This window comes from Panthera onca, chromosome B1 (assembly GCF_046562875.1).
Source record: "Panthera onca isolate mPanOnc1 chromosome B1, mPanOnc1 haplotype 2, whole genome shotgun sequence".
NCBI classification, from domain to species: domain Eukaryota; kingdom Metazoa; phylum Chordata; class Mammalia; order Carnivora; family Felidae; genus Panthera; species Panthera onca.
Window position 1 is genome coordinate 140,243,259 of NC_138342.1, and position 16,427 is coordinate 140,259,685.

A 16,427-nucleotide genomic window follows, 5' to 3' on the forward strand; every position below is an offset into this window, starting at 1 on the left:
TATATCATTATAAATAATTATATCATGACAGTAATCCTGTTACTCCTGGCTGGACCAAAGTAGCCTAAGAGATAATTTGTTGTTAGAGTATTGCTTTTAAGTGATATCCTTAATCATTATCTATAGAACATGTTTTTTTCCTGCAGGGATAACTTGTGCTGCCTTATGTAGGCTCCTTCCTTTCGGTCAGTAGATTGTCTTTGCAAGATGGCTTCCGCAGTCCATGGCCTTGGAAGAGAACTCACTGGCAGTTCTTTGTAAACCAGGGGTGGTGAATTTTTTTTTTTTTTTTTTTTTTTTTTTTTTTTTGTAAAGACCCAGATAGTAAATATTTTAGGTGTTGCAGCCCAAATGCAGTTTCTTTTTGCATGTCTGTGTGTGTGTGTGTGTGTGTGTGTGTGTGTGTGTGTTTTACTACCCTTAAAAAGGTAAAGCTCATTCTTAGTTGTGGCCATACACAAAATAGGCTGGATTTTTCCTGCTTGCCATAGTTTGTCAACAATAAGCGGAACTTCACGGATATGAGCTAATGGTACATCTCTAAGCTCAGAGCCGTCAACTCTGACAGTGGTCTCTTTCCAGATATCCTAGTCACTTCTTTTCCTCACCCACATAGGTGTCTCCTTAGGACTCTGTCACCTCAAATAGGAGCTTTTACTATTCTTCTATCCCTGTGTTTCAGGAGCAGGAGATTAGACAGGTGTCCTCTTTCCTCTATTGCCACTGCCACTTCTCTGTTCTTTGAAGTTCTATCACTGTCACCCTTTCCTTATTATCTTACCTCCCAGAAGAACCTTCTCATTCATTGAAGACTTTACTTGGCTCCGTTTTCTTCTCCCTTATTTTAATCATTTCAGTGAATCCAGGACCTTGTGGATAACAAATCTAAAATTGTGACCCTTTTCTCCACTCCATTCAGACACTTCTCAGTGGCCACACCCAGATACTTACCAGCTCCTGAAACTCCCGTAAAATTTGACTATTCTGTGCTCCATTCACCATCTCCTATCCCCCTCCACTGCTGAAGTTCTGTACTTTGACCTCATTCTTTCATTGTGCACCACCTATCTCCTGTTTTCAGATTCTTTTAAGTTTTGTTTAGATTCGGGTTTTAGAGTTGCCTCCTGTCACATGCTCTCCATCCCTCTGCCCCTGACTGCATAGTATTCGTCTTTCAAAACTCAGAGGAGCACACCAGGTTATCTGTTTCCTTTGTACCTGTTGTTCCCAAGTAGCTCAGCATTTGTGGAGAGTATCAGGTTTTTCCATTCATGTTTGTACATCTCAAGTGGATTCTCAATACTGCTTAGCAGTTTTACTGTGTACCTGTAATAAGTTCATTTTTCCAACTTTTAGATAATTTTCACTACTTTAAAAAAATTTTTTTTGATGTTTGTTTATTTCTGAGAGAGAGAGAGAGACAGAGCCCAAGCGGGAGAGAGGCATAGAGAGAGGGAGACACAGAATCCGAAGCAGGCTCCAGGCTCTGAGCTGTCAGCACAGAGCCTGACACAGGGCTCCAAACCCACGAACCATGAGATCATAACCAGCCGAAGTCGGACACTTAGCCGACTGAGCCACCCAGGCGTCCCTCACTACTTTTTCATGTTCTAGCTTAACTTAATATTTGCCTCCTCAACCAACTGTTCACTTTATATACATCGTTGAGACAATGAAACTGCCCTCCCCTTTCCCTCTCCCTCCCCTTCCTTCCCTTTCCATTTTATGGATGTAGCAGCTTTTCTCCTTTCAATGGCAAATACTCCTATTTGTGTCCTGGATCCCAATCCCTGTTCTCTCATCAGGAACCTTGAATCTTTCCCAAGTTTTTCACCTAATTTCTGAAAACTGCTTGTAAATCATCTTTGATTCTTCACTTTCTCTCTTCCATACCCTCCCAATTAAATTTAATTAGTCGGTATTTGTAGTTCTGTTTTCAGAAAGAGAGTCAAATCAGTCCATGTCAGGCCATCTCCACTCTGCCCTTACCTGTCACTTCCTCACTGGCCTTCATGCCACCATTCTTGTTCTTCATAATCCATTCTCTGGAGTTGCTGATGAATTTTTGAAAATGTACACTACAATATGCTACTCCTTTGTTCATCTTGTTATAGTATCATTCTGTCATTTCTTAATTAGGTATGTTTATTTGATGGGTATAATTTTGTTTCTAAACACTTATTTTTTCAGAACAGTTTTAAGTTTACATCAAAGTTGAGGGGAAGGTAAAGAGATTATCCGCCCTGCCCCCACACATGCACACCTTCCCCCATTATCGACACCCCCTACCAGAGTGCTATATTTGTTACAACTGCTGAACCTACATTGACATCCATCATATTTGGGGTGAAATTCACATGACAAATAATTTGATTCCTAACTGCTTCTCCAACCTTTACTTGTTTCCACTCGCCCTTGGCTTATTGGACTTCAGGTACACAGACCTTCTGTCTATTCCTAGAATGGCCAAACTGTTTTCTATTGTGGAACAGCTCTGCTGGCACCCTGAAGACCTTGTGTTTATCCATTTAGGCCAGGCTAGGTTCAGGCTAACCTGAGCCATGATGGCCCATGATCTTCCTGGAACACAAGGATTTGGGGCATGTGAGGAACTATCATGGGCCACTTCATGTATGCCTCCCTGTCTCCCAGAGAAGATGTGAGACAGTTGTCCTTGCCTCCAGATTTTGATGAAGTATGAGACTTTCCATTTTGAGTCCCTTTAGGGCAGAGCTGCAGGCCACAAAGTTGCTTAGCTACAACATGGAATTAGTATCTCAGCAACAAGGTGCCCCACCCTTTCTGTTGCATTATAGTGTCCTCTTTCATGTCTCATGCCCCCTCTTTTTGAGTCTTTTCTTGGGACAGGACTCATGGGGCTACTGGTGGTTTGTCTTTCTTCTGCTATCACTGTAAGTAAGAAACTTTGTGACCCTAACAAGGGCTTGCTGTTTCTACGGTAGCTGAATCTTGCTTGACAACCACTTGGGACTTTGGTTATTGTTCCCATTGCCTGCATTGCCCTTTCCCTGAGTTCCAAGTATTTCTTCCCATTCTCTTGCTTCCTTTGGTATCTCTATCACATCTCCCAGTTTTAGGACCATTAGCTGAACACACAGTGACAATGACTTGTGATCCAGGAGTATTTGCTGTAATTCAGGAGGTGCGAGGAGACTATAAGTGGATATCCAATGAGGCAGAATGAGCACAATTAGTCTACCAGAATGACCTGGAGGTGGCCTTGGGCTAGGCAGTGGGTTTACCCTGAATTCAGGTTTAGAAGTTGGGGCTTTGGAGAGAGACATTTTCTTCTCTTACCAGCAAACATCATAGATTAGAAATTGATTCCACAGTCTTTCTCCTATTATATAGTATGTATGAAATTATCTAAATTTACTATTTTATTATGTCTGAGTAGACAAATACTGTTAAATTCTTTTGTATATCCAAGCCTTATTTATGAGACAGTCCTTTCTTTACATTATGATTTTTCTTCTAGAGGTTTTGCTGTTTTGTTTTTTTGTTTGTTTGTTTGTTTGTTTTTAACAGGTTTTGAAAATCTGTTTAGATTATTTCTATTGGTTTTCCCCTGTTAATGCACCTCTTTATTCCTTTCTGTAATATCAGGGTGAATCCGCCTGTGCTGGCTTTAAAGTAACTATGAATCTGTTCAGAAGCTGCTTAAACATCCAGACTGTTATAAAATCTTAACAACTCAAGATTTTTTGAATGTTGCAGATACAAACCTGCAGAAATCCTGGTAAATTAGGCAAAGAGTACAGAAACCACAACAAAAATTTAGGTCACTTGTTTAATATACAAAGTCTTTCTTTCACAGATAATTATTTTCTTTTCCTTAATTCATCTCAGTACACATTATTCACAAAACAGTAAGTTGTTAATGCAAGAGAATTAGATAAAACCAAAAAAGTACAAATGCTCAATCTCAAAAATTGCACACAGTTAAAATAATTTTTCCTCGTTTGTTTTAAATGTGATATCCAATTTCAAAATGGGCTTCAGATTTGGAGGAAACATTGCAGCCCAAAATAACAGCACTTCCTTTCAGCTGTATTGATATGTAAAATAGCACCTTTGGGCTGACTTAAGAAAAAAAAGGTTTTTATCTTTCTTAATTAAAGTGTAAGTCTTTCACAATTATTATATAACAACTACAATAATGAATAATAAGTTTAAAGAGCTCTACTTTGTTCCGAAATATTCATTGGCAAGGTAAGGAAAGGTAAACTGTCAGTCAAATGGAATAATCTTCCCCACCACACCCCCTTGGCAATTACCGTCTCTTAATGATGTCATTGCTCTAATGAGCTAATTTTCCAGCCAAACAGTAGATGTTTTAGGGGTACCCAGGGACCTTTTGCATAACAAAATAAACGAGGCTATCTCTGGGGCAATAATCACATGTAATAGCAGCTCAGAGTGAGATTCAAGCCGGGGATATTTTAAAACACTTCTTCAATATACACCTATCTTCAATGTGTCCACTGCTATATCCCAGGTTGATGGGATCATTTTTGTTTGGATTTTTTTTCACTTTTGTTTTACTTGTGTTTGTTCTCAAGCTTAATTGCCTTTTGGACTTCACTCTTTGAAAAAATAACTGGAATTTCATTCCTTTACAATTCAATCTTTGATACAATGAAAGTGAGAGTTCTTTTAAAAATTAACAACGTAAATGTCTGTAGTTTATGGTATTGATACTACCAAATGCATGATTATAAAAAGCCAAGATTTTTAACAATTGTGTTGCCATTCTTCAATTTCAGTCCTTTGTTTCAATTCCGTTTTTTTACATGAGCAGGAAAACATGCTTCAAAAAAACTGTCAGCCTGGAGAGTAGTTTTTGAAGGGTATATCCAGTCCACAACAGTATTGTCACAAAGCCAAATCCTTTCACTGAAAGGGCAGTTGCCACACAGAATATGAAAGGAAATCAACATTAGGTTTTAAATGCATGTAATTATTTCAGATTGTTTGAACTATAAACAGCCATTATAGGAAAACTTTGTAAAAGATTTAAATTCGGGAGTTCAGGGTTTATATATGAAGTTCAGAAGAATAACAGCAGAATAAAAAGCTGTTAACCTTCTAGGGAGCTATATATATTATTATATTCTCATTACAAGAAAGTCAAGGCTTTTGTAAGTTAATTTTGAGAATTTAGGTATGATCTTAAAACACTATGTCATATTTTCTTGTTAAGACAGTAATGCTGATCTTTTAATTCTAGAAATGTTTTCTTAGTGTTAGGTGTGACCCTTAATAAACAAGGCCTATTAGCCAGTCCTCTCCCATTGAGAAATGAGCTATGCATTTACCAATCTTTAGATTTGTACAGAATTTAAATAGTATTTTTGGTGGTAATTAAAGTAATCATTTTCCTTCCAGAGCAGACAAAAGAGATAACATTTCATTGCTTGCTGGTGACAGATTCCCTCCCACTTCCTACCCCCCCCAGCCCCCCCCCCCCCCCCAGGGAATATATGTAAACAACTTGTTCCCATTGCTAAGCTCCTGGAGAAATGGATTAGTAAAAAGCTTAGGGCAATTAACAGAAAAATTGAATCAAGGTTAATCTATTGGGTGATATGCCATGGTTAAATCACCCAAAGCTTCTATTCATGAGTATTTATCTTAAAACTTTAAAATAGAAATTTAAGAGGAAGTTAATACAAATTTTAGTCTGTTTAAAGTTCATTAATTTTTTATTACACCACTTTTACCCTTATTTGTGCAGAAATTTTGGTACACTTTCGTTAACTTCAACTGGGTCTTCCCTGTGCCTTTATTCCATACCCTCCATAACAAGTTTTAAGAAAGATGTTTTAAACCTTTTGTTTCCTGACTGACCAAAAACCTTACCACTTTTCTCATGTACATACATGAAATCACACACACACACACCACACACACACACACACACACGACATTGTTTACCTTTTCTTTATTTCTAGGAATTGGGACTATTTGGACTAAGTGTCAGCCACTACTAATATTCATATCTTTCTCCTCATTAAAAGGTTATTTCCTTTTCCTTTCTTATATGATAATCCGTGAAGAACAAGCACACTGATAATTACAAAGTGCATCGATGTGATACCCAGGTTTGTGCAATGCGATACCCATGCTTTGGTTCTTATGGCCATCACAGTTGCCTTTTCACAATAATAAATATGACAGCTAACAAAAATAAATCACCTTTTAAAATGTAGAACCTCTTTCTTTGACAGGTCACTACATCTATAATCATTAATCTAGCTCACTGCAGAATCTATCATCCACGCTTCAGTTTTACATGAATATGCAAGGAGCACGATAATCAGCTGCATATCAAACCTCAACAACTCAGTTTATTACTTATCACAAAATCTATTCAGTATCTTTACTTCCCAGCTGAGCAGGGAAATGCTGTCAGCTTTTTCAAACAGAGTCTAAATGCTTAGTCATAACTACTCCTCTGTCAAGTTGATACCACTTGTGGATTAAAAAAAAAAAAAAAAACTTACACATTTGACCTAAGAAAAATATTTAATTTCTGTTTCCTTATCATCTGTGCTTCATAGTAGCAAACAAGCTAATTTCAGAACTTTGCCACAGATCATTTCATCCTTCCCTACTTTTTTTTTTTTTTTTTTTTTTTTTTACCTTTTAGAGAAATGGTAAGTTCACCTAACTCAGGCTGTTTAATTTGATGAATGTAAGTGCTTAATAAAACTGTAATATTTGAGAGACTCTGAATAAAAGAATGAATTGAGCTGTTGTTTTTAAATATTCAACTGTTCGATGAAGCAGAGGTCCTGCCTCTAATTTTAGGGCTGTGCTATCCAGTACAGTTAATTCAAATGAAGATACGTTGTAAAGACAAAATACATACTGGATTTTGAAGACTTGGTTCATAAGAAAAAGATGTAAAATATCTCAATTTTAATACTGATGACATGTTGAAATGATGATATATAGTGTTAAATAAAATATAAACATTTCATTTAGTTTTACTTTTTCTAATGGGGCTGCTAGAAAGTTTAAAATGTATGCATATGATATGTCCTGCGTTTGTGGCTCATGTTATATATCTGTTGGACAACACTGTTTTAAGAGGGACGAGATAAAATATAGAGCCTGATAGTTGATTTCAACTTCTGTAGGTATTTAACAGTGCTAATTACACCCCAAAACCTCTGAAAATCTTTTGCTCATGACTTAAACATAATTCTAAGTATTGATCTCTTCAAATGTGTATTGCATCTATTTTAAAAACATGCATCTGTTAAAACAACTGGACTCCACTATAGCCATAAAAATCTGTTAGCCGTCCAAAGTATAAATATCAAAATATGCATCCTCCCAAGTTTGCTTCTGATATGACGTAAGGATAATGTAGACAATTTCAAGCTTAAAACCAAGTATGTTTCTTATTTCTGGATGAGAGAGTTAACATTACAAGGCCTTAGAAGAAATACACATTGCAATTCAAGTCTGTATTCTTAAACTTTGTCCTGCTATCCTGAAGATGCATGTGTCCATGTAGTCTTTCGTCATTGCCTGAAAGCATCCCTCGCTCCATTGGTTCTTAATTGTCTTAGAAATCACCTCTAGCCAATTTTTCACATTTCTGTATCACACTTTGGACTGCTTCATGGGATCCTGGTCATCGGTGCCTTTTGGTCCTTTCCTTTTTTGAGCAAAGTAAGGAAGAATGAGTCAGTAGGAGAAAGGAGAAGATAAAGGAGTGAATGATTCAGGATCACTTCTGTCATTTGTAGTGGCTAAGGGCTAGAAAGATACCCTTCAGTGAAGAAACTCCCAACTGTTTGTGTCACACCGGGATGACCTCAGGGGGGCCTCCCTCTGCAGATGGCAGTGAATTTGTACCCGTTTGTGATACAGGCACCACCACAGCATCTTTGATGTCCGTGTTTATGTTACACGAGAAATTCTTCTCCTGCTTTTTGGCAGTGTCTGGGCAATTTTGCACAAAGATCACACGGTTGTAGGCCTTCAGCCTGCGCCATAACTGAACGTAGACTTTACACTGTACGTACATGAAGACAAGACCTCCCGTGAAGCCAATGGCCACCACAACCAGTTTTGTCCAAAATGGCCATTCAAGAACACCTTTGAAATAAAAAAGAGAATGTTATCACCAAGTTGTTATCAATGGACTTGGTAATTTTTTTTTTCTATGACTCCTTCAAAAGACCATGCCTGCCTACTAAATTTTGTGGATAAGAAATATATTGTTAACAGGCAGTAAAATTCTAACCAGAATTGCTTAATTGCTTTCAACTCTTTTAAAGGTACTGTTGAAAGTCTACATGAAGGAGCTCACCTACCACTATAATGGTCTTATTTCTCCTTATAGCATCAAGTATGTGACATTAGACTTTAGATACTTACTTTGACATTTATTCCTTATAGTGAACATACTAAGTGAAAGAGTCAGTTTAAAATTCTTTTAAAGGATTTTACCTTACCTAAAACCTTAAAGGTCCACCTTAAAATCTTTTAAAGGTAAAGTAATAGGTACCTTTATAGGATTGTACATTCAGGTCCCCCTCCCCACCCTCATTCTCTTTAAAATTAAATAAATGTGAAAGAAAGAAGCTGTCACATCTCACCAGAAACAATTCCTGAGTATAGGCATGCATAAAATTTAGTGTTTTAGTCATTTTTGTTTCATAAGTCTTTCTGTCGCTGAGAACCACTTTCTTACATATCAGTATTTTCTCTTAATTTCCACCATCATAACTACAAACTGTCTTTCACAATTTTTAAAACTATTTCACAAGAGTTTCTGGAGCTACAACAATATTATGAATGTTAAATACATGACAGTCAGGAGTCCATCTCTTGCCAACATCAGTATGTGTGGAGGGTATAATAGCCATCTACGTTCATGTGAAAGGCTTTAGTATGTTGGGCCAGGAAGAGTTGGTTAGAAATCCTAGTTTATGAGAGTTTCTGATTCTATTTTGGGTTATTTACTTATACCAATGGATAAAGTTATAAGAAGTCCTACCTATATTTTGTAACAGTGACATATGCTTTATGCTTCTGTAAGAAAACAGACACAAGGGCTTGTTCAGCTCTTACCTTAGTTCTACCTATGCAAGGAGAACAATCTGACACACAGACCGAGGGTAGACCAGTGGTTCTCAACAAGGGCAAGTTTTGTTTCCCAGGGGACATTGGGAATGTCTGCAGATACTGTTTATTACACCTGGTGTTGGGGTGGGGTGCTACTGACTTTTAGTAAATAGAGGCCACAGATGCTGCATAAACATCCTATAGTGCGTAGGATAGCACCACCCCCCCCCCCCAACAAAGAATTATCTAGCCCAAAATGTCAGTAGTGCTGAGGTTGAGAATTCGTGTAGAAGATAATCATTTAAGCTTCTTAATTGCAGGGAAGATTCAGTACGCAGATCAGACATCTTGAAGTTCTCCAAATTTAGAAAGATTTTTGCTCTTGGCTACTATATTGATCCGTAGTTTCTATGTGTTTGGAATGTTTTAACCACAGACAAGCTGGAAAAGACGTGCTTTAGCTCCCATTTGGGGAGAAGTCCCCATGGGTTACATCTAACTTTCCCCTCTGTTTGCTAAATCAAACTACCAGCTGTTCTAAGAGTCTGGAGGTTTTCGATTTCTGAGGCTTTGTCCATGATATTTCTTCTCTCGGTTTTCCTTCCGTGCTTCTGCATGTCTACTGTTCCACAAAAGCCAACTAAGAAGTAATTTCCAGCTGGAAATAAACCCGCATTCTTCCAGTTTCATGTTATTTCTTCCACTTGTGGCATGTGTTAACTTTCTAACAAGTTATTTTTACTTTGGTACACCATAATCTTGACAAGCACAGAATTTATGTCAGGTTGGTCTTAATTTTCCACAGTGCCTTGCTCAGTAGCTATTTCAAGGATGAATGAAAGCTTTTGAAGTTCCAACTTGGATTGCTTTGCCTCAGTCTTTTTAATATAACCAGAGGTGACAGCCTTTCTTCACTTGTCCATGAAGCCCTGCTTTCATTGGTGGATAATATGAAGAATCCACTCTTGTCCTACCTCTCCTTCCTGAAATAATGGCTGGAAACCATAATATACTTGGGAATCTGGGCCATTTTCTCTAATTCTGGGAGACAGTCTGGTTCCTCCACTTTCTTTCACAATGTTCTCTGAATTGATTTTGTCTCCTCCAGTCATTTCCTTCGTAGGTTTGGGAAGTCAGGGCTCCCAGTACATCCATCAACAGTTTAGAGTGTGTAATATCCCCCTACCCTACATCCAGAAGTCATTTGGGTACAAACCCACTGTCCACGTGACATCTTCTCTCAGAGACAGCCTGATCTTTCTCTTTGGTTTTGACTAAGTGGGCACGATTTTTGTTTTCTATAAAGATATTATTGAGCAGTTATAAGATTTTACCTTGGAAAATTCACCTAAAGGACATTGTGAGAGGAGATAATAACATGGGGCTAAGTGAATTTCCAAGAATGTTTCCATTGGCAAGATGTATTTACCTCCTTTTATCGAGACTTAGTAATTTGTCTTCATGCTCAACCTTGTTGGACTCCTCAGTTCTATGGTGTCTTCTGTAAAGAAGAAAGAATGTACACAATAAGGGTGGTAGAAAAGTGAAGGCACAAAGTCTTGTTCCTTGTGGATCCTTTGTGTAAACAAGTAATTCTTGGTCCTCACTAATATATATTTGAAGCTGGAACCTGAACTTGGAAATGCCAAGAGCTCAAAGTTGTTTCTACCTGCCAGTTTGGAAGAGGAATTTGAAATTCAACTTGAGGCAATTCAACCATCTGTTCATTTCTCTGAAGCCCAAGGATCTATCTGTAGTTTTGCCTTTGTGCTTGGGATCTTTCTTCAGAAATTTCTGTAGGCTTAGGAATAAACTCTCTGTATCTCTACCTTTTAAACATTAACAGGAAACTTGCTTGGAAATTCTTGGGTAAGAATTGGAGGAGCTTGGAAGAGCAGATGTTCTGTCCACAACCATTTTCTAAGGAAATGGAAGTCTTCTCTTGTCCCCTATAATAGGTAAACCTGACTCATTCACTGTCCATATTGTCATGCCAATCCTCCACGAATGGCCAGTACATTCTCAAGCAATCTCAACATATGATTATTAGATTCTTCCAGGCCTCCTCTTTTTTTTTTTTTAATTTTCTTATTTTTTAAAATTTACATCCAAATTAGTTAGCATATAGTGAAACAATGATTTCAGGAGTAGATTCCTTAATGCCCCTTACCCATTTAGCCCATCCCCCCTCCCACAATCCCTCCAGCAACCCTGTTTGTTCTCCATATTTATGAGTCTCTTCTGTTTTGTCCCCCTTCCTGTTTTTATATTATTTATGTTTCCCTTCCCTTATGTTCATCTGTTTTGTCTCTTGTCCTCATATGAGTGAAGTCATATGATTTTTGTCTTTCTCTAATTTCACTTAGCGTAATACCCTCCAGTTGCATCCACGTAGTTGCAAATGGCAAGATTTCATGCTTTTTGATTGCCGAGTAATACTCCATTGTGTGTGTGTGTGTGTGTGTGTGTGTGTGTATACATATATATATACCACCTCTTCTTTATCCATTCATCCATCGACGGACATTTGGGCTCTTTCCATACTTTGGCTATTGTTGATAGTGCTGCTATAAACATGGGGGTGCATGTGTCCCTAAGAAACAGCACACCTGTATCCCATGGGTAAATGTCCAGGCCTCCTTTCTGTAAGGGCATGTGTATGATGCGGTACTGGAGGGCCAGCCAAACAACCAACATGCTAGGAGGTCTTCTGTGAAAGGCTTAAGGTGGTCTGTAGATTCGTCCTGGGTTATGGTATTGAAGATTTTGCATAGTAGAGTTTGATGAATGTGTGGTGCTACCAGAGCCACAGAAATCAGCCCACAATCTGTAGGGAAATTTATATTCAAAGAGCAAATAAAAGCACTCTAGACAAAGAAAAGCAAATGGGCCTTTCAGCTCATCATAGACTCTTGGGAATCTGAATCTGTGCAAGATTTTTCTAGCAAGCCAGAGAGGAAAACTGGGGACTCTAGGTAAAGTTCTATAAATACTTGAATAAAAATAAAAATGAATGAAAGAATAAAATTTATAAATTATTTTCTCACATAAAAAGGTCTTCCAGATATTCCTCACTCTATTCTCCATTGGGGCTGGGTAAGTAGACATGGATTGGGACTATTTAAGGGCATTTCCCCTTCAGGAACCTGAGACTAGAATTTATTGGTCAACAGGACCACTGCCACTGACCATCTCTTCCCTTCTTTATAACATCTTCACTCCCAGAAGGCCCTCCTTCCTGGCTAATACCCTGATCCCAAAGGATTCAAACTTTTATTCAATTTCTTTGCAGACCAGACCCCAATAGGATGTTCCTTATTATGCTTCTCAAAGGCTGTTTTCCTGTGTAAAGTCCACACCCATTCTTAAGGATCATGGGTTTTATTCCCAAGAATCAGTCACTCCAGTCTTTATATCTTCATCTGTCCTAATTCAGAGTGCTATTTCATTTCCTTCAGGTATTGACAGCCTGTTACCTGGTATTCTCTTTGGTCTCAGTTTCCTCATCTTTAGTAGCTTGTTCAAAAATACTCCCACTTGGCTCACGCCTCCCTGTCACCGTGTCCTTGGGTATCCACCCCCTCCCTCATTGACTCTGGCTGTGGCCACATGACTGGTTTGGGCCAACAGGACAATAGCAAATAGGGCACAACAGAAACTTCAAAAGTGTTCCCATTGTGTGTGTGGTTTACCCTCTTGCTACTTGTTTAAACACTGCACTTGCCATGGGAAGAAGACAGGGCCAACAGGTCCTGTGTGACGAAAAACACAGCTCAGTTGTTTCTGTCATCCAACCAATTGCATGCCCATTGCCAGGCATTTGGAGGAGGCCAGCCTTGATTATACAGCAGACAGCCAGTGTGCCAGCTGTTTGTAGACACATACGTGGATGCTGCAGAGAACAGCCAGCCAGGTCCTGGCCAGGAGGAATGCCCAACCGATCTGCAGAATTGGGAGTGAAATAAATGCTTGTGGTTTTAAGTTAGTAAGTTTTGGGATAGTCTGCTATGTAGCAAAAGATAACTGATATATCAGTTAAAAATGCAGATATTGGTAGTATTTACCTCACAAGGTTGCTAGTGTAGGTTAAATGGGTAGTTCTTGACATAGAAAGTGCTATGTAAATATAAGTTATTTTTGCCATCTGGATGATTTAAATGCTACACACCTTTCGCTGATAGAGTTGTAGACTAAATGCAAAGCTTTCACTGGTGCCTATGACTAAGACCTAACTTCAATGGGCTTCAACCTTTAGATGTCCCATCTGGACTCCAGACTCCAGGGCAATGAAAACCTCCACAACTAGGCGAGGAGAAAGTCCAGTTAGCTGCCAGCCAGGCCAATGGAATTAGAACTATACCTCCTCACTCTGGGCCTCTGGGCATCTTTCCCAATCGGTAATTCCCTTCATGGAGAAAAGCTCAGAAATCTCACTGTGTGTTGTTAGGAAACATTTATGCCAAGACTTTCAGACCACAATGACAATGGTTTGTAAGCTGAGATGTATCCACTTTCAGACTCTTCCAGACTCATTTTCTAGCTATATTGTTTCTCTGAAAATATGTTTCTTTTAATAGAACAGGGTCCCCAGCTCTCTCCACTGGAGAAACACATGCAGGGTCACCTGTAACATCTTGCTTCTTGTTCAAATTGGGTAAACCACAGGCTCCTGGGAGGGTGTTCATAATAAAGCTGAAGATGAGGCAAATTGCTTACTTCCTCATCTTTAAAACAGTGATCCCTAAAATCTCTTCCTGCTTTTAAATTGGAATTCTCAAAGTATTCTGCATATCTTGTGTAGATCATGTAACTGGAGACACCTGGAGTGTGTCTAAAAAGGCTTTTAAAATCCCCAAACAGCAGAAGAGAACCTGTCTCATTTAACAGCTGCAGGGACAATATATATTTAGAAAAAGCATCTCATTGGTAAGTTGGGATATTTTTGGCTGGGTGCTTAGGTTATGCAGAGTTATGAAATGTGTTTGCGTAAGGGTGTGTGTGAATGATGGGGCTAAGGAGATGGTTTTCTCCTTTACTTTTGTCCTGGTTATTTCTCTCCTGTTGCTTAAATCATTAAAAAAAAAAAAAAAAAAAAAAAAAAAAACCTCACACATTTGTAACATTTTCCTTAACTTGTTTTAATGGTGGTATTCACTGTGAGTAAAGATAAAAATACAAAAATATATAAAAGTATGAGTATATATAAGAAATATACAAATATCGGGGCACCTGGGTGGCTCAGTCTAAGCGTTCAACTCTTGATTTCCACTCAGGTCATGATCTCCCGGTTCCGTGAGTTGGAGCCCCATGGCTTGGCTCTTCTCTGACAGCATGGAGCCTGCTTGGGATTCTCTCTCTCTGCCCCTCCCCTGCTCACCTTCTCTCCTTTCTCAAAATAAATAAACATTAAAAAAAGGAATATATAAATATATATAAATTATACAAATATATATGTGTGGTATTTGTATAAACACGATGTTTCCATTTATCTGATGCAAGGTCAAGTTCATAGTATCTTTGAAAAATGTATCAGAAAGCACCTTTGAGGGGTATTCAGTCCAACTTCGTTTTTCAGATGAGGAATCTGAGCTTCAGAGTGACTATTTTATTCAGCGTAACTAGTCCGCGACCAAGGGCAGAACTAGAAGCCTGGGCTTCTGACACGTAGCTCAAGTCAGTGTTTATCATCTTTGGGTTATTAACAATAACAGTGCATACACTCACTTTAAAAAGGAATGCTTAAACAGCAGTGCTCAAATGGAAAATATATGGATTGCTGGGAAGTGATTTTTCACACCCACTCGAAGCAGATGTTAACAGCTAACGAGTATGGCACAGCCATCGTGCCTGTCTGCTGGGATCAGCCACAGCTGGCAACATTTTTTGAACCTCTACTCATATTAAATCCTCTCTGAATAATGAAGCATGGCCCCTGCCCTGGAGATGCTTAGAGGCTCACAAGTGGGGCAGGCATGAAAAAAAAAATTCGATTTGTTATGCTAGCCCCTTGTGGTGTACACATTTACATAGTTCTAGGGCGAGATTAAAATTTGCACCTGCCATATGATTTCACTTCTGTGTGGAATCTAAAACACAACAAGCAAAACAAACTGAAAACAGAAAATAGACTCTAGACTCATAGATACAGAGAACTGTGGTTGCCAGAGGGGAGGAGGTGGGAGAAAGGTGAAATAGGCGAACGGAGGTATAAACCTCCAGTTGTAAGTAAATCATGGGGTGAAAAGTACAGCATAGGGAACACAACCAGATTGTAACAGCTCAGTGTGGTGACAGATGGTGACCACACTCAACTACGGTGAGCATTTTGTAATGTATACAGTTGTCCAATCTCTATGTCGTACACCTGAAACTAATATTGTATATCAGCTATATACTTCATTAAAAAAAAATACTCTGCACCTACTGTCTCTCGAATAGTATAAATTCTTGTGTTTTCCTGGTCTGTATTTTTGTGTTTTGTTTTCAACACACAAACAGTATACTGGAACATTTTTCTAGAATATGTAAAGATAAGGCAGGAAGACGTTGTTCCCCCAAATTAGAGTTAGTAATGGGTGATTGAGTGTGTTAAAGTTTCGAGTACCAAGTCTTTGATTTTTTTTTTTTTTTTTTTGTCATTAAAGGCAACAGAGAGAGAAGAGAGAGAGCTATCTGGGGCACCAGGCTTATTTAATCTAAAAGAACAACCATTAAAAACACATGAAGGATTTTTTTTTTTCCCTTTCAGTATTGTTATTACAGTTCAAAGAATTTTGCTGTTTTACATTCAACCTCAGTTCGGGTTGAAGAAGGACAATTTGTTCCTCTTCCAATATTTTTGAAGGTTTTTGAAATCGATTTAAAATATTTTGACTTTTAAATTTTGCAGTTTTTTCAGACGTTAAAAGTAAATTCAGGCTCAGCACTCACAGTCCCAATGCCAAAGGGAGATTAAAATAATAACAACTCATACAGATGCCCACACTACCTACAAATGTGTACTTTGGGAAGTCAGGCTTTAAATACAATCTGGACATAAGTACAGATGGTACCCTTTGCAAAAGTCACTATAGTTTCCATCTGAAATTATCCAAGTTAGGTAGGAACTGTCCCACTGGCAAGTGGGTCTGTAGGAAGTCATGGATATGGTTTCCTGATGAATATCTTGCTGCCTAATTCAGAAGCTCTGAACACCAAAGATAAAATTCATCTCATTTCCACTTGCTCTTAAGAAACTGAAAATAATTTTTAAAAGTATACAGTAGAAAGCTGACCTGACCCTGGACCATATATATATATATATATATATATATATATAT

At 38.3% G+C, this 16,427-nt stretch overlaps 2 protein-coding genes across 12 annotated transcripts in view; one reads left to right on the top strand and one right to left on the bottom strand.

Moving 5' to 3' along the window:
• TMA16 (translation machinery associated 16 homolog) overlaps window positions 1–16,427 on the top strand; it is a 59,355-nt gene that overhangs the window by 27,841 nt on the left and 15,087 nt on the right. The window lies entirely within an intron of this gene.
• Window positions 3,570–16,427, bottom strand: part of MARCHF1 (membrane associated ring-CH-type finger 1) — an 891,585-nt gene continuing 878,727 nt past the window's right edge. For 8 of the 11 annotated variants that reach the window (XM_060653840.3, XM_060653837.3, XM_060653841.3 and 5 more), the window contains one exon: window positions 3,570–8,136. In XM_060653840.3, the coding sequence (XP_060509823.1) occupies window positions 7,838–8,136 (299 nt within the window). In that variant the 3' untranslated portion in view covers window positions 3,570–7,837. The other 3 variants (XM_060653842.3, XM_060653843.3, XM_060653836.3) reach the window with 3 other exon arrangements.